Here is a 19,044-nt window from a genome sequence, read left to right as displayed (position 1 = left end):
CATTTATCACATCCTTTATAATAGATATTAGAATTTTCCCAACTACCGACAACAGGTCTGTAATTCCCTGTTTTATTTTCCCTCTTAAACAGTGGGGTTACATTTACAGCCTTTCAAAATATGCAGACACTTCCAGAATCTATAGAATTTTGAAAGATAACTACCAATTCACCCAATATCTCTACAGTTAACTCAACACTCTGGTATGTAGATCATCAGGTCCTGAGGATTTATCAATTTTCAGTCCCATTAATTTAAACAACACTTTCTCCGACGCTACTTTAGTAATATTAATTTCCTTCAGTTCCTCATTCTCACTAGTCCCCTGGTTCTCTATTGTTGCTGGGCGATTTCTTGTACCTTCAGCCACGAAGACAAGCACAAAGTAATTATTTAGCTTCTCTGCCATTTCCCTATTCACCATTATAAATTCTCCCGTCTCTGCCTGCAATGGGTCCACATGTCCTTTCTGATCTTTTCCTTTTTACATTACATACAGAAGCTTTTCCAGTCCATTTTTGTCTCTTGCCAGATAACATCCATATTCTATTCTGCCGCTATCAGTTCATTTGTCATGCTTTGCTGATTTCCAAAATGCTTCCAATCCTCCGGCTCACTACTTTTTGGCAATTTATAAGCCTCTTCCTTTGGTCAAATAGAATCTTTAACTTCCTTTGGGGGATTTTGTGTCTTGAAGGAATGTATATTTGTTGTAAAACATGCTCTTTAAATACTAGCCATTGCCTGTCCGCCATCATCCTCCACAACCAACTTGCCCCTCCGTGCTCTCATAGTTTCCTTTATTTGTAGTTAAGACCCTAGTTTTGGATGGAACATTTTATCTATTATGGTCAGCCTTTCTGAAGGGCACTTTTACAATAAGGTTATTATTATTTAAAAAAATAAATTTAGAGTACCCAATTAATTTCTTCCAATTAGGGAGCAATTTAGTTGAGCCAATCCACCTACCCTGCACATCTTTTGGATTGTGGGGGCGAAACCCATACAAGCACAGGGAGAATGTGCAAACTCCACACAGTGACCCAGAGCCGGGATCGAACCTGGGACCTTGGCACCGTGAGGCATCAGGGCTAACCCACTGTGCCACCGTGCTGCCCTTACAACAAGGTTATTAATTAGCCTTCTCCAGGGCTGGATCAAACTAGCCTGTTGGTTCCTCAATCTACTGCTTCAGAACACCATCGGGTACACATTCCAGGAATTTGTCCTCCACCAAATTAATACTCAGTCTATATGTAAATTGTACTCTCCCATGGTATATTACCCGTGTTACATGCACCTCTAATTTCCTGATCTGTACTGTGCGTTACGTTACCATTACTGTTTGGTGGCCTCTAAACAACCCCTAATATTTGCTGCCCTTGTTTTTTAGCTCCACCCAAATCAATTTTGCATCTTGTTCTTCTGATCTAAGATCTTCTCTCACTAATGTACTGATTTCATCCCTTTATTATCAGTGCTACCTCACCGTCTCATATTTAATAATTTAGTTCCCAGTCTTGGTCACTACTTGAGTCTCCATAATGGTAATTAAATCAGACCTGTTAACATCTCTATTCATGTTATCAATCCTTGTTGTGAATGCTGTGTACATTGAGTGCCTTTAATTCTGTCTTTTTAATGTTATTCCATATTTTGATGCTGGCCATGTTTCTGCTGTCTTTTGCTTTTGTTCCCTACTCGTGTACTTTCCATTGCCAGTTTGGTTTTCTCCTATCTGAATTTCCCCTCTGGTTCCCATTTCTCTGACTTCCCCCTCTGGTGCCCATTTCTCTGACTAAGTTAGTTTTTAACCCCCAACTACCTCATTTGTAATACTGTGAGGATGTTAGTACCAGATCTGCTATGGTGTAGCCCGCCCTCCCTGTACAGTCCCACCTGCTCCAGAAATCTAAAGCCCTCCCTCCCACAACATTTCTCCAATCATGTGTTCATTTGCTCAATTCTCCCATTTCCATAGTCACTAACACTTGGGAGTAATTCTGGGATTACTGCCTTAGAACTCCTGCTTTTCAGTCTTGTTCCTAGAATCTGCTTTCAGGACTTTGTCCTCCTTTTTGTTAAATTTTTCCATTAAGGGGTAATTTAGCATGGCCAATCCACCTACCCTGCACATCTTGGGGTTGTGGGGGTGAGACCTACGCAGAGACTGAGAGAATGTGCAAACTCCATACGTACAGTGACCTGGGGCTGGGATCAAACCTGGGTCCTCAGTGCCGTGAGGCAGCAGTGCTAATCACTGCCCCACTGTGCTGCCCCTCAACCTCTTTTCTATCTTTATCATTGGTACTTGTGTGCACCTGGACCTCTGGTTATTCACCCTACAAATAGAATGTCCTGCAGCTGCATGGTGACAAAATATGTTATGGACATCGCTTAAGACTGTTATTGGAATTTGTCGTTGCACGATTGCAATTTGTATCTGTATTGGTGAGGAAAAATTTACCTATTATAGGGAACCTAATTCTGTTGACAGTCTAGTAAAATTAATTTGAGCCATTGTGGCATTCATGCTGAATGTCGAGGCTGCCATTTTACATGTTGGCAGGTTGAGCAGACTATAAATATATTCCTTCCCCATCTGCATGCTTTCCCATTTTGCAGTTAGCACGTGGTTCAATGACAGTTGCAGAGGTACATTAAAACCGTTTGTCTCTCTAGTTGACTTTGAAAGGGGTGGAATTAGTGGATCAATTCCCTACTTGAAATGCATATACGAAGGTGCTCAAATTTACATTTAGAAAAAGCAGGTAGATGCCTTGGAACGTAATTGTATCAAACTTAGGAAATTTCAGATTTAAAAACCATGAAATGATCTGGATGTGTTAGGAGTATGAAGTAACTTGTTTAAAACAAATTGTTGATTGCTAGTTATCTAACATTCCATTAACATTGCCAATAATTTGCTTGGATGTCTTCTGTGGCCATCAGTTTTACAGTAGCTGATGTATCAGTGTTTAATGGTTCTGATATCTCAATTCTTACCAAATCATAGAACAAGACCAACCACCCATGCTGACTCCACAAATTTCATTTACAGCACATGTATAATTAACAAAAATTAACTCTTAAAACCCATGTTCTTAAACTGTTGTTTGCCAGAAAAAAAATAGCCCATTGATTTTTTTTGATCTTATTGAATCAGTTGCCTTCTGCAGTTGAAAGCAGCAGTTGACCATATTTAAAAAAACACGTTGCTTACACTTTTATTGGCTTCTGATGGTATACAGTCGAAGAGCTTGATGGAAGCAAGGAATGATTAGAATTTATGCCTGAATTTACTGCAGAAGCTCACATTTCTATTTCCTGATTTTTATTTTATTTCTGTCTTTGGTCTTTTTGCTTCAAACTCCAAATCGAGTGCTTGCTTTAGTTTCTGTTCAAGTACGATAGTGACTTGTGGATCCAGATGCATAGCTCTTTAAAATTTGGAATACAAGTTAAGGGGAGATTCAATGAGGATTCTCAAAATGAGAGGTTTTGAGTAGAGAGAATCTATTTCCATTTTGGTAAGCTGGCATAAATTTTAAAGATTTTTTTATTTTGAAATATTGCTGCAGTAAATTATGCAGATATAGTAGCACACATTGCAATCATAATGAGGGAGGCAGGGTGGTGGCAGAGATGCACTTTCGGATCAGTGGAAGATGTGCCAAAACTGACTGCTTTGTCTTGGATGTTGCCAAGCTCCTTGAACCTTCAGCACTACAGCCATGATGTTATTGGGCCTTTTGCTGTTTTGTTTATGCTCCGTTTTTTTAAATTAAGGGACAGTTTAGCATGGCCAATCCACCTACCCTGCATATCTTTGGGTTGTGGGGATGAGACCCACACAGACACGGGGAGAATGTGCAAACTCCACACGGACAGTGACCCGGGACCGGGATCAAACCCGGTCCTCTGCGCCGTGAGGTAGCAGTATTGACCACTTCATGCCACCCGTGCTTAGCTGTTTCTGAATGTCATGTTGGGTGAATTGAATTGATTTAAGACTGACATCTGTAATGGTGAGGACTTCAGGAGGAGGCCATAAAGATTCATGATATTCTTTGTATTATATACACATGCTGGGATTGTTGAAAATGATCTTGTAGTAATTTTCCTTTTTGTGCTTAATTGTCTACCAACATTCATGATTGCTCCAGAACTTTAACCTCATCTGGTGGTTATAGGATTGTCTAGCTCTGTTTATGCTGTTTAGCATTCATACAGTCCCCTGTAGGTACACCAGATTGGCACTCCATTTTCATTCACAAGAGGAAAGGACAGGAGAATGGAACTGAAACACTTATATGCAATGTCATGAATGACTGTTTGATTACCTTAAACATTCACTCTGTGTATCACCGGTGCATTCTGCTGCAAGGGTGTGCTATCCACAAGATGCACTGTAGTAGATTGCCAAAGTTTTTTAAAAAACATCTCCCAAACCACCTGGAAGATAGATGAGAACACCACCACTTGCAAGCTCCCCACTTAAGTTGCGCACCATCCAGTCTCCAGTGCATCACTGTTCTTTCATTAAAAGCAAATTACTGTGGATGCTGGAATCTGAAATGAAAGAGAAAATGCTGGAAAATCTCAGCAGGTCTGGCAGCATCTGTAGTGAGAGAAAAGAGCTAGCGTTTCGAGTCCGATGACGATTTGTCAAAGCTTTGACAAAGAATCATCGGACTCGAAACTTTAGCTCTTTTCTCTCCCTACAGATGCTGCCGGACCTGCTGAGATTTTCCAGCATTTTCTCTTTAGCTCCACTGTTATTTCATTGTTGGGCCAAAATCCTGGAATTCCCTCCTTAATGGTGATGTGACTGTGCTTTCACCACATGAATTGCAGTGGTTCAAGAAGGTGGCTCACCAACACCTGAGAGAAATTAGGGATGGGCAATAAATATTGGTCTGGTCAGTGGCATACACATCCCATGACTTAGCTAAAAGAAAGGCATTAGGTATTAGTTTACAACATGCCACCAGCTTTCCAAGCTAGGTCTTGGAACTAGTAACAGTAGGTGGTTACATTAGTTTTTGATTTGGATTTTTGTATAGTGTTTACCCTTTCTATTTAAGTTAAAGCCAAGTTTTGGATGCTGTTGACTTATTGAACAAAGTCTGAAATGTCAGCTGGTGGATCAATTGCACAAATGTTATGAATATCTACAATAGCTTAATCTTATAAAAACTCTTGATCCTAGGTTCAAATTTACATCCAAGAAAATGATTTGTCCTGATTAATCTTTAGGTTGTTCCTCTCGCAATCTCAGGCCTCTTGTGTAGATCAAAGTACTTGCTACTAATAATGCAAAAACTTGGACCAACTCTGGTGAAGATTTGCTGGGTATTGAATTTCAGCATTTGCAATCTGGTTGCCAGTTGTTTTTGGTCAAATTGGTCAACTTGTGACAAGCTGGCCTGTCCTGAGGTTTAACTTTCCAATGTTTTAATTAGGTTTCCATGTTCATTGAAGAAAATTAAATTTCACAGTTTCTTCTTGCTGTGGACTCCTGACCAATAGACTTTAATGTTTTTTTGTGAAACTTGCTGAAACATGTTTAGATTGAGGATATGGGGTGGCATGGTAGCACAGTGGTTAGCACTGTTGCTTCACAGCACTCTGGTCCGGGGTTCGATTCCCGGCTTGGGTCACTGTCTATGCAAAGTCTGCACGTTCTCCTCGTGTCTGTGGGTTTCCTCCGGGTGCTCCGGTTTCCTCCCACAGTTCCGAAAGACATGCTTGATGGACGAATGGGACATTCTGAATTCTCCCTCACTGTACCCAAACAGGCGCCGGAGTGTGGCAACTGGGGACTTTTCACAGAAACATAATTGCAGTGTTAATGTAAGCCTACTTGTGACACTAATAAAGATTATTATTATTAGTAGTAGTAGTAGTATCTGCCTGTTAGCATTCCAAGTCTGTGCTCTGCGCACATCCAGATTAATTGCAGAAAATGCGTTTCTTTTTGCAGCTGTATCTTTATGCACCTTTTGCATTTTCAAAAATAGGAGAATACTAAACGCATTGAATCAACTTTTTGTTGGGGTTGGCAGTGGTGGGGGATGTGAATAAGAGGAATGAAAGTAAACTAATTTGGGGAATAAAGTTCTACTTCACTCCTGCCAATCGTCAACGTAGCACTTGCTGCAAAGAATAAGCAATGTCATTGTTTAGCTGCTTAAATTTCAGGACAATTGCCTCCATGATTGTTTCAAAAGATTAGATTTGGCAAGGATGAATGCCTTCTAAAGCTTTAGTTCAGTTCACAGCAGCTTGATTCTAAAACTTGTGTAGGATATTCAAATTCCATTTCAAGGTCTATTGGCTCATGGTGTGGTGCAGTTCATTGTGGGTTGAAACTTTCTTTGTGTCTGAATTGAAGCCTATAAATGCGCTATAACCGATCACCATTTTTTTTACTTTGGAAGATGGAATACTTGGCTTCTGATCCATGCCTACCATTAGATTGTGGGTGTTCATCTAAACTGTGCTCTACCTGATGGTATGAATGAAAACTGACATGCTCTGAATGGTTTCTGATTGCATTTAACCAAATGGATGATAGAACCCAAAATTTTATATTCTGATGTTGCAATAAATCATTTAAAGTGCTGAATGTTTCATTGTTTTTAAAAGTTTCAGCCTTCACTCTGTGATGGTACTCTTACCGTGGTTTATTATTCATTCTTGAGATGTGCTGGATCAACATTTATAGCCTGACGTTAATTGCCTTAGAGAAGGCGGTGGTGATGGTTGCTGCCTTGAATAAAAAGGGCAACGAAGAGTCAACCATGTTTCCGGATATAAGGAATTGCCCATTTAAGACTGCGATTTGGAGGATAATCTTTTGGAATTTTCTACTAGAGTGCAGTGGAGGCTGGATCGTTGAACATTTTTGAGGTTGTTCGATTTTTGGTCTGCAAGGGAACTAAGGGCTTTGGAGGAGGAAGGCAGGAAGGTGGAGTTAAAGTCGCAATCTGATCTTATTGAATGGTGGAGCGGGCTAGATCGGCTGAATGGCTTACTATTAGGTCTTGGGCAAGGTTGACAGACCTCCTTCCCAAAGACGTTAGTGAACCAAGTGGATTTTTACAACAATCCGGTAGCTTAATGGTCACAGCTATTCTCGTCCAGATTTATTTGAGTTCAAAATCCTCAGTTGCTGATGTAAGATTTTAACTTGTGCCACTGAGCTATTACTCCAGTCCTCTACTTACTGTCCACTGACGTAGCCACTATGTTACTGAGGGAGCCCTGCATTTTTGATTATACCTTTGGAAATAATACTAATCACCTGCATATTATGGTTAATATAAAAGGTGCAATGACATTATTCAAAGTAGAGCAACGGTTAGAATGTCAAAGTACCTCCGGAACAGTTTAGTCACTATCTCAGTGTGAGTGGGACTTCATTGTGCAAATTGGCTGTTATAACAGGGTCTGCATTTCAAAATGAATGTAGAAACATTTTTTGGGATGACCTGAGGGTGTGAAATGCACTATATAAATTTTAATTTGTCTTTGCACCCAATGTTTTAAATGAATAAACAGCACTGTTACTTAGTATTCTAAAGTTTTTAGGAAGGTTACCTCAAATAAATTAGTAAATTGTTGCAGCAAAGATAAAGGTCTGGAGATGCCCACACTCTGGATTCTTGTAAAACACTGACAGGTTTATTAAGACATGTTGCTCATACAATCAAGGTGGTGACCTGCCTAAAGCCCATGCAAGCACCCTGCTGATGTCACCACACACACGTGTCTCATAACCAGCAGGAATGTATTCTCTGATACACAACACCCCGCTCCCTTCATTAGTGCAATGGCAATTAACATTTATACAACAGATACCCATATGTTATTTCTATGCATATACACTGTTCAGTAAGTCTCTCTGTGGTGGATGTGTATTCCTTTTTGGTAAAATTTGGCGTACTTGAATTTGGCCACTTGTGAGCTTGGAAGTGTCATCACTCCTTACTGTAGATGGTACGACTTGAGTAGTTATTTCATTTTTTTTTTAATAAACATTTTATTGAGGTATTTCCTTTGGCATTTTAACAGCAACAGAATCAACAATATAAATAACAAGAGAAGTATATACATAGTGCAAATTCTGCCACCCTCTCCTGCAGGTCTTGCCATTACTTACCCCCCTAACCTACGCTAACCTAACCCCCCCCCTTCTGTTGCCGATTAGTTCTCTGCGAGGAAGTTGACGAATGGTTGCCACCTCCAGGCGAACCCCAGCTGAGACCCTCTCATGGTGAACTTTATTTTCTCCAGGCAGAAGACGCCAGCCATGTCTCCGATTTCGGGGGCTTTGAGTCCCTCCACGCCAGTAATATACGCCTCCGGGCTACCAGGGAAACAAAGGCCAGAGCGTCTGCCTCTCTCCTCCTGGATTCCTGGGTCCCGCGATACCCCAAAAATCGCCACCTCCAGACTCATTACCACCCTTGTATTCAATGCCGTGGACATGGCGTCGGCAAACCCCTGCCAAAATCCCCTCCGTTTTGGACATGCCCAGAACATGTGGACATGGTTCGCTGGCCCCCCCGCACACTTCGCACACCTGCCCTCCACCCCAAAGAATCTGCTCATCCGGGCCACTGCCATGTGAGCCCAGTGAACAACCTTAAATTGGATCAGGCTGAGCCTAGCACATGTTGCGGTAGCATTGACCCTTCCTAACGCGTCCGCCCAAAGACCCTACTCTATCTCTTCCCCCCCCCCCCAGCTCCTCCCACTTTCGCTTCAGCTTCTCGGTTTGTGTCTCCTCCGAACCCATAAGCTCTCTATATATGTCCGAGACGCTCCCCTCCCCTATCCATCCTCTAGAGACCACCCTGTCCTGAATCCCCCTTAACGACAGGAGTGGGAAGGTTCCTACCTGCCTCCGCAAAAAGTCCCGTACCTGTAAATATCGGAGTTCGTTATTTCAGTATTTGTGACTATGGGTATCCTTAGAAACAGAATCTGACCTCATCACTGTCTCTCGTCTCTGCTCTGAAGTATTGCTCTCTAGATCTTGCATACTCACTTTGTGTAGCAAGTAACTGATCAGCATGATGTCACCAAGGTTCTCGCTCTCAAACTGTCTTCATTGTTCTTCTTGAACAACAGCATAACCGGTGAACTTTGCATGGTAGCATGTAATGTTCCAGTAAGATATTAGAAATGTGTTTATTTTTCATAATACTCCCGATGCTTTGACGGGATGCTTTAATGATTGCACAAAGTGTTTGGCCAATCCATTCATTGCTGAATGATATGGAGCTGACTTGATATGGTCGTCCTCAAACTCCTTTGATGTAAACTATGTACCATTATCTCTGATAATCTGCTCCGGTAGCACATTGGGTATCCAGCATCATCAAGTCTTAACAAGATCCAGCGGACCTTCTTAAAGATGCCATGAACTGACGTCCGGTGACGGTGGGCGTGAGGCAGCCGCGCGTTGGAGGGCTCCCGTTCGGGAATGGCATTGTCGGGGGTTAACGCCCGGTCCTAGGGCCAGCGAAGTCAGTAAAAGTCGGGAGACAGCACAGAGGAGGGGAATGTCAAAGACCAGCAAACAAACGGCTGTGAAAAAAGCAGCGGAAAGTCCGTCGGGGAGTGGAAAGGTCACCGTGGGGTCAGTAAAGAAAATGGAGGCTGGAGCACCAAGGGAGGCCGCATTGCTTACGGCTGAAGAAATAACTAAGGTGATGGCTGCGGAATTCGAAAGGCAGTTTACAAAATACATGGAGACAATGAGGAAGGAGATGAGGGAGGTTTTGAGTGCGCTGGTGGAGGAGGCGATTTCCCCGGTGATGACGGCGGTGGCGAGTGCAGTGGCGGAAGTGTGAGAGCAAGGGGAGGCGCTGAAGGAAGTGGAGGAGACGTTATTGCAGCACAGTGATCAACTTGCCTCGATGGGGAAGGAGATGCGGAAGATGATGGACATTAACAAGGATCTGCGAGTAAAAAATGGAAGACCTGGAAAACAGATCCAGGCGACAGAATTTGAGGATTGTGGGGCTGCCCGAAGGAGTTGAAGGACCGAAGCCGACTGAGTATTATGCCGCGATGCTGGCAAAACTATCGGGGGAGGGGGAGGATCCCTCCCGATATGAACTGGATCGGGCGCATCGGTCGTGGAGGCCTGTACCAAATGCGAGTGAGCCGCCAAGGGCAGTGACTCTGTGCTTCCGTAGGTACACTGTGAAGGGGGGGGGGGGAGTGGACTCTATAGGTCAATGGTGACCATGGGCGGTCCCGGACTCCTTTTTCTTTTTCTCCTTTGTTTCCACCGTGGGAGGGTTTGGTTTATTGGATGCATATATTGACAGGTGGGCCGTTGTTTGGGGTCGTGGGAGGATGGGATCATTGGTATTGATTTTGTATTTGTTACCATTTACTGTTTGTGGGTGGGGTGTAAATTTTGAAAGAAAATGTGAAAATGTAGAATTAAAAAATATATTTAAAAAAAAAAAAAGATGCCATGAACTGTAAAATGCTTTCACCTTCTTCCTGACTACGGTGGTGGAACCAAAACCTTTCTGCAATTAGGATAAAAATGTCCCTCTAAAGTTTTCATTAACTCAATATAGGACTTATCTCCTGGTTTTGCTAGGTGAACTAATGTCTAGCCGCATCAACATTTTACAGCCACCTGAGTTGAGAAACGATGCAATCTTTGGTGTCTGATTTGCTATTAGAAACAATTGGAATCTTTCCGCATGAATTCCAAGTCTCTCAATCCTCATCAAATTCCTTCATGGCGGCTGTTTTGCCTAGGGTCCACTTCCTTCGGATTTTTAATTGAAAGTATGGTACAAACGATCCCTTTAGCAAGCAGGCTTTCTCTTCCATTTTGCCTGACTAGTTCAGCTTTTCCCCCAAGTAGTGGTCCGTGCAGAGTCTGCAGACTTCAAAATCTCTGTTCCCCATAGCCCATTTAGCTTTACCATGTGCGGGTTCCTTGCAGCTCAGACCCCACTCAATACAACACAAGTAAGTCTTTCCCGACTGTTGGTGGTCTTTCAGTTGCTGTTGAAAAACTTTGTTAAACTTTCACATCGGCGCAGGGCTTTGTCCAACGTCTGTGTATGTGAATCCAGTCCCGAGAATATTCCATTGTCCCTGATACTGTCCTACTATAATTGACAAACGTAGCGATTTCTTTCCCCGCCTCCATTCTCGTCACCAGTTTTCTCTCCTGTTAAATTTTCTTTGTTGCCACAAAGAGAAAAGGTATGGAGGTGCCCAAGCTCTGGATTCTTTCAAAACGCAGAGAGTTTTATTAAGAGGTTGCCCATACAATCAAGCTGGTAATCAGTCCAAAGCCCGTGCAAACACCTTCTGGTGTTCCCACCCACCACACAACGCAACACCAGCAAGAATGTATTCTCTGATACACAACAGCTATGCACTGTATTTGGAGGCCGTTGCCTCTTTAAAAAAAGTCCTGAGCTTAATTTGTGGTGTTTGGCAGAGCCATCAATATAACATCAATATAAATCAATATCCAGCTGTTAAACATCCGCTCAAGAGCTTGAGAAACTGCAGTCTATTCCTGTTGCGCTGTCTTATGAAAAATAACTTTGTTTGGTTTTCCTACAAATAGTTTTCCAGGTTTCCCTCCCACAGACCAAAGATATGCAGGTTAGGTGGATTGACTATTCTAAATTTCACCTTAGTGTCCAAAAGGTTAGGTAGGGTTACAGGGATAGGGTGGAGGTGTGAGCTTAAGTAGGGTGTTCTTTCCAAGACTCGATGCAGACTCGATGGGCCGAATGGCTTCCTGCACTGTAAATTCTATGATTGTGGAATTGCTTAGCTCTGTCTATTACTTGCTTATGCTACCTGGCCACACAAGTAGTCCTCTGTTGTAGTTTCACCAAGTTGACACCTCATTTTTTTGGCCTGCATGGTGCTGCTCCTGGCATGCCTTACTGCACTCTTCATTGAACCAGAGTTGATCCCTGGCTTGGTGGTAATAGTAGAGATGGGGTTATGCCGGACCACGAGGTTACAGATTGTGGCTAAGTACAATTCTGCTGATGGCCCACAGCGCCTCATGGGTGCCCAATCTGGAGTCTCTAAATATGTTCGAAGTCTATCCCATGTAGCATGGTAGTAGTAAGCACACAAGACGATGGAGGGTATCCTCAATGTGAAGACTGGTCTTGGTCTGCACAAGATCTGTGCAGTGGTCACTCCTGTCAGTACTGTCACGGACAGTTGGTGAGGATGAGGTCCCAGAGTAGTTGGTCTGTGGAATTCGTTACCACAGGAAGTAGTTGAGGCCAAATCATTGTTTTAATGAGGTCAAATCATTGTTTTAAAGAAGTAGTTAATTATAGCACTTGGAGTGAAGGGGATCAAAGAAGAATATGGGAGAAACGCGGGATTAGACTATTGAGTTGGACGGGCAACCATGATTATAGTGAATGGCAGAGCAGGCTTGAAGGGCTGAATGGCCTTTTCCTCCTATTTTCTATGTTTCTATGTATAGTTTATGTTCTACCATATATGTCAATAATATGATTTTTTTTTTTTTGTGTTGGGTTTTTTACTTTATATCATTGCAAATATATTTTTTACATTTCATTTGGACCCAAATCAAGTATGCATATCGACTTGTGAAAAGGTTGACCCAATAAATTTTGACCTAAAGAATTGGCCTAAAAATTTGACTAGCGTATGCAGTATTTGCTGTCTAAATTTAATTGCATGTCACTAAGAAGAAACCAGATGGACCGTTTGGTGGTGATGTAAGTGCATCTGGTGTAAATTAGGATGCATGTTACAGCTATGTTTGAAATACAGGTGCAGGTACCTACTTAACAAAATTAAAAGGAATTGTCTTGACTTACTTGGCTTTTTTTTTCTCTTTAGTTTTAAAAGGAATTTGGAATTTCCATCCAGTTGAGTCTCCATTTTTAACAACTGAGATGTTGTTTTCTACCTAGAAATTGGAGGTAGAATATTACACTGTTGAAGCAGAAGTTGGTAGTCCATATCCATTTCGCCTTCAACTCTCTCGTTGGAACTTACCAAAGATTCCCGCTTCAGCACACAAATCAAAATGTGTCTTTTTGTCACAAAAGACATGCTGTTAGGTAATTTGGACATTCTCAATTCTTCCTCAGTGTACCCGAACAGGCACCGGAATGTGGCGACTGGGGGCTTTTCACAGTAACTTCATTGCAGTGTTAATGTAAGCCTAATTGTGACAATAAAAGAAAAATATTATTATTAAATGAGTTCCTGTGTGACTAGCCATGCTGCATTATCTCTCCTTATACTCCTGAGAGTTTTTATTACAGTAAATAACAAGAAACCATTTTTACTGGTAGGAGGATCTATAACTAGGGAACACCAGTTTAAGCTGATCGATACAGGAACCAAGGGGTGATGAGAATTTTCTTTTTGAGACTAGCTAGAATGCACTGTCTGCAAGTTGGTGGAAAAGAATTTGATAATTTCTAAAAGGGAATTATGTAGATACTCGAAGTGCCAAAATATTGAAGGACTTGAGGAAAGAGGGGACAGTAATTGTCTCACTCTAACAAAGTGCCAGTACAATCATGATAAGCTGATGGCTTTCTGCTACTTAGTTCTGTAAATCTTGACCTGTCTGCAGTCTTTGTGCTTGCCCATATTAGCTTCCTCCAACATCTCTTCACCATTGACCAACTCAGGGAGACTTCTCTTGCCTGCCTCCATTCTTTGTCCACTTGTAGACAGAGAATCTGGGTCAAAATCCTGGAACTCTCTTGCAAACCGCATGTGGGTGTAATAATAATCTTTATTAATGTCACAAGTAGGCTTACATTAACACTGTAATGAAGTTACTGTGAAAATCCCCTAGTCGCCACACATGGAGGCTGTTGGGGTACATTGAGGGAGAATTCAGAATGTCCAATTTACCTAACAAGCACGTCTTTCAGCACTTGTGGGAGGAAACCGGAGAACGTGGAGGAAACTCATGCAGACACTGGGAGAACGTGCAGACTCTGCACACACTGACCCCAGCCAGGAATCGAACCTGGTGATGTGAAGCAACAATGCTAACCACTGTACTACCGTGCTGCACTGTATGAACTGTGGTATTTCAAGAAGGTGGCTCACTGCCATCTGAAGAACAATTAGGGATGAGCTATAAAATTGCGGGTCTAGCTAGTGACACCCATGTGAAAGAAAAAAAACCCTCTTGCAATGACTTCCCATGATTCCTTCCCCACTACCTCTGGTGTTCTCTATGATTCTACCCTTTGCACCTTTCTATTTTTCCTCTACCTGCTGCCCCTTAGTGCCCCTTAGTGACATAATTCTAAAACACCATGTCGGGTTCCACATATGTGTGCACGACCTGTCTGCACCTCCCTTGATTTATTTGTATTCGGAAGGCATTTTATCTGACCTATGGTATCGGATGAGCAGAAATGTCCTTTTTTAGTAAACATGGGGGAGGCTGTGAGGCCATTGCTTTTGACCCTATCCACTGACTCCATTCTTCCTCCCTTATTAGTGTTTCAAGCTGAACTAGACGGTTGTAACCTGAGCATCCTATTTAACCTGGAGCAGAATGTTAGAACCCATATCTGATTCATCACCACGATTAGCAGCCTCTACCTCCTTTAATATCCCCCATACCTGCTCCTGCGACAGTCCTCTGCTATTCAAAACCTCATTTCATACTTCCCATAGACTCAACAGTTCCATTGCTTTCCTGGCTCAATTCCCAATCTCCAGTCTCCATAGACAAGAGCTCATCCAAATTGCTGCTTATATCATAACTTGCATGTGAGGGGAGGGGCATTTCCTTTTGCTCTCTAGTGGGCAGGTGTCCTTCTCTTGCTCTCCCAGTGGCCCCTCCTCCTCTTCGCCCTCCGGAAGGTGGTGGGAGAATCCTCTTATTCTCTGCTGTTTAGAGAGTGGAGTAGTTGATGGGGGAGCTTCTTTTGTGCTTTCAGTTGACGGGGCGGGGGGGGGGGGGGGGGGGGGGGGCTGGGGAATGATTAGTAACTAGAAAGATGCAGTTGATACAAATTAGAATGCATCTTGTTCATAGATGGAACCCAATTAAAATTTTTGATATTGTGGAATGGATTGCAAATAGAAGTGCCCGATCGAGGCAATGAATTTTAAGGTGGGAGAATTGCTTTCTAATCATTGAATTTGTCACCTAATTGCATTGTATCTTGCTTCACTTTGTCTTTGTTCTCTTCCAGTCTAACCCCCCCCCCCCCCCCCCCCCCAAAATTAACTGTTCAGCACACCGCATTTTGATTCACTCCTAAATGTACCACTGCTAAAATGAATCAAAAACCTAATTTTCTGTAATTTATATGTTCACTTAAGACTGCTTTGTTTTCTTTTCCATTGAGTAGGGATTGGGAGAGGAATTTGAGGGAGCTAGAGGTTTCTCCTTATTTACAAGTCTAATAAACCTGGACAATTGTTTAGTAACACAGAAACCTAATTAAAAGCTCAGCTCCTCTGTTGCTGAGGTAATTGCAATGATGCATGACACAGGTTGAAATGACACCAATAGTCCAGTTTAGGTTGCAAATGTAATTCTGACTTTGTGCTCCAATGGAGCATGTACCCCATTTATTTTCAAATATCACAGTTTCATATAACAAACCAATACCTTAATTGGCACAAAAATGGTTTCTTAAGGTGCCAGAAAACACAAACAGCCGCTGCTTGCAGTAATTTGGTAAGGACACCGATTTTGTGTCTGATTTGAGAAGTTGGTCCCTCTGGATCTACCTGACATTGAAAGAGATCTGGACATGCCTGCACTAATTACTCACGTGTTGTCAGATTTGCTGTGCAATGTAAAATAAGAATATTGTATGTCTGTATCATAGTCCATACTAGTGTGCAGGCATAAAGTAAATTGATTAACAATTTTATTTTGCCATCAAGTATAAGGTTAAGGTACAGATTTTAAAAAGCGTGATCCACATGAGTATTGCTACGGCATTGCCACATCTCAGTCCACACTGCTACCTTGATTCTCCTCTCTTCTCTCCCCCCCCCCCCCCCATTCCACAAACAATGGGCTTTCCTGCCACAGAACATCACAACCGCAACTCATTTCTGCTCTTTGTTGATCCCAAGCTCTGTGTTTTCAGAAAATTGACTTCAGCATTCTTATCTTTATTGTCAAATCTGTTTATGGCTTAGTCCCACCTAACCTGTGTAAGCTCCTTATGCCCTTTTACACCAATCAGGGGCGGGATTGTCCCAGCCCTGGGCCGGGCCAGAGAATCCCCGCGACCGGGCCACGCCGCCCCGATGCTGGCACGCGATTCTCCGCAGAACGGATAATCGGCACCATTGGCGTCGGTGTGGTTGGCGCGGCGCAGTCGCGGGCCACTCTACGCGGCCGGCCCACCGATTCTCGGGCCGGAATGGGCCGAGCGGCCTTTGTGAAAACGCTGAGTCCCGCCGGCGCTGTCCACACCTGCTCTCAGCTGGCGGGAACTCAGCATGGAAGGGTCGGGTGGCGGCCTGTGGGGGAGAGGGGGGCTCCGACCCCGGGGGGGTCTCCGATGCGGTCTGGCCCGCAATTGGGGCCCACCAATCGGCGGGCCAGCCTCTCTGGCTGGGGGACTCATTTCCTGCGCGCCGGCCCCTGTAGTCCTGCACCATGTTGCGTCGGGGCCGGCACATTGGCGCCGGCGCCACTGCTCATGCGTGGATCCCGTGGCGCCCAATTCGCGCCGGGATCGGCAGCCTGAGCAGTGTGAACTGCTCTAGTACCGTGCTGGCCCCCGTAGGGGCCAGAATTAGTCCTGGGAGGGGCCCGTTCTCGCCGTCTTAAAAAGCGACGTCGTTTATGACAGCGTGGACGCTCTGCCGCGGGATGAGAGAATCCCGCCCCAGATGTAGGGTTCTCCATCTCCACTGAAACATGGTTGGTGTGTCGTCTCTTCCCCCCCCCCCCCCCCCCCCCCCCCCCCCCCCATCCCACCACCCAATATTAGCAGTCATTAGTTGTAATGTCTTTGAGGGAGCTGCATCAAGAGGCTGTTCAGTCACAAAGTCACTATGCTGAGAAGTCAGCTCCACCCCAATCACTTCTGACTACTCTTTTTTTTTTTTTGAAGATTTTCTTAATACGCCACTGCATTTCGGCATCGATGCTTAACCAGAAATCTTCCAGGGACACGATATGGAATTCTTACTCCCGGATTAGTTTAAAAAATGTTATTCAAACAAGATTTTAAATATAAGACAACAACAATACAACAGCCACCCAATTCCCCCTCGCCTCTCCCTCACACCCCTCATAAAGAAGGTATTGATACAATATTGAGGAAAGATATTAGCACAGATGATAGGTAATCTGTATGGGTTGAACGCCAAGGGGCAAAAAACATTTGTATGGGTGGCACGGTAGTACAGTGGTTAGAACTGGCAAAAATAGCCAAAAACCAAGTACCCTGGCAGGAGCCATGGCATGTACAACTTCTCCTCACAAAGTTGCCACCGGACGTCCCACTCCCGGATTAGTTAAGCATGATTGTAGGCTGAGTAGTGTCAGAGCACCCAGAAACACAGCTATTCCTGTGCTCGCATCACCATGATCCCCTCCCCTAACACATGCTGAATGAGCAATAGTCAGGTGTTAAAGCAGCATTTGTTCACTGGATTTGGATTTTGTTTATTGTCACATGTGTGCCGAGGTGCAGTGAAAAGTATTTTTCTGCGATCAGTTCAACAGATCATTAAGTACATGACAAGAAAAGGAAATAAAAGAAAATACATAATAGGGCAACACAAGGTACACAATGTAGCTACATAACACTGGCATCAGGTGAAGCATATAGGGGTGTCGTGTTAATGAGGTCAGTCCATAAGAGTCATTTAGGAGTCTGGTAAAAGCGGGGAAGAACCTGTTTTTGAGTCTGTTAGTGCGTGTTCTCAGACTTTTGTATCTCCTGCCAATGGAAGAAGTTGGAAGAGTGAGTAAGCCGGGTGGAAGGGGTCTTTGATTATGCTGCCCGCTTTCCCCAGGCAGCGGGAGATGTACTGCCAACTTGTTCCATGGTCTGAGGCTGAGGCTTTACTCCCAGGTCCAGACGACCCATGCTTTTGAAAGAAATGTGGGAGAAGTGGCTTCAACTCTGATTCCTAAACCTTTAACTTTAATCTGTGAGTAATAAAATTTAACTAAGCCAACGCGTTAAAAACTTTGTATGGAATCTAAGTTCAGAAAGTAGGCGTAAATAAAACAATTTGATGCATAGTAACCATTACATTCCGTTTAACAGTTTGTATCAATTCAATATCTGAAAGAAATAGAATAATCACATTTCCAGTTGGTAATTACTAATCAGCTGATGAGCCCGTTTCTTTGTTTTGATTGAAGTGAATGGACAGAAGATGAGCAGTTTTGTTTGAGAAAACAAGAAATAAAGACTGAGTATGGTTTCTGGAGTTTAAATTGGGAGTCAATAATTTGACAAACTTAAGTAACTTTGTCTTGGGTTTTCAGTACACTCAAATCAAGAGGACTCCAACCTCCATGCTGTCTAAATATTTTTGCTGCTGCATTGAACATTCACTTTGAAAATCCATTGCTAAGAATGTATAAATATTAAGGAATTACCTTATTTCTGTTTTGTGTTTTCTTTGTTCTACAATCCAAGGAATTCGGGGCAATTCATAAATTTGATGCTTTTGTGTTCTTTTGCAGTGGGGAAGACTTCATTGATAACTAGGTTCATGTATGACAGCTTTGACAATACTTACCAGGTAAATGCTTTCGTTCCATATGTGTAATATGAAATCTGAACGTTTAATGTTCAAGACAATTTTATTTTACAATGCTTGCTTCAGAAGAAAACCTATTTCTTGCATAATCTGCTCTCACAAGATTAAGAATGATTAAATATGAAGCGAATAATCTCACTGTCTGATGCCTTTGCAGTTTTTAAAAGTCATTCATTTTATTCTCATTAGGTGGTCCCTTGGCACCCAAGCTCTATTTTTGGGTCCATGCTTGGTAATTTGGCAGTT

At 43.0% G+C, this 19,044-nt stretch overlaps 1 protein-coding gene across 2 annotated transcripts in view; it reads left to right on the top strand.

Moving 5' to 3' along the window:
- rab6a (RAB6A, member RAS oncogene family) overlaps window positions 1-19,044 on the top strand; it is a 108,615-nt gene that overhangs the window by 20,055 nt on the left and 69,516 nt on the right. For both annotated transcript variants that reach the window (XM_072477135.1, XM_072477134.1), the window contains exon 2: window positions 18,722-18,780. In XM_072477135.1, coding sequence (XP_072333236.1) covers window positions 18,722-18,780 — 59 coding nt within the window. The remainder of the gene's footprint in view (window positions 1-18,721; window positions 18,781-19,044) is intronic.

Source organism: Scyliorhinus torazame, chromosome 15, assembly GCF_047496885.1.
Source record: "Scyliorhinus torazame isolate Kashiwa2021f chromosome 15, sScyTor2.1, whole genome shotgun sequence".
NCBI lineage: Eukaryota > Metazoa > Chordata > Chondrichthyes > Carcharhiniformes > Scyliorhinidae > Scyliorhinus > Scyliorhinus torazame.
Note: the sequence above shows the minus strand (reverse complement) of the source record. Positions and strands in the feature narration are given on the sequence as shown.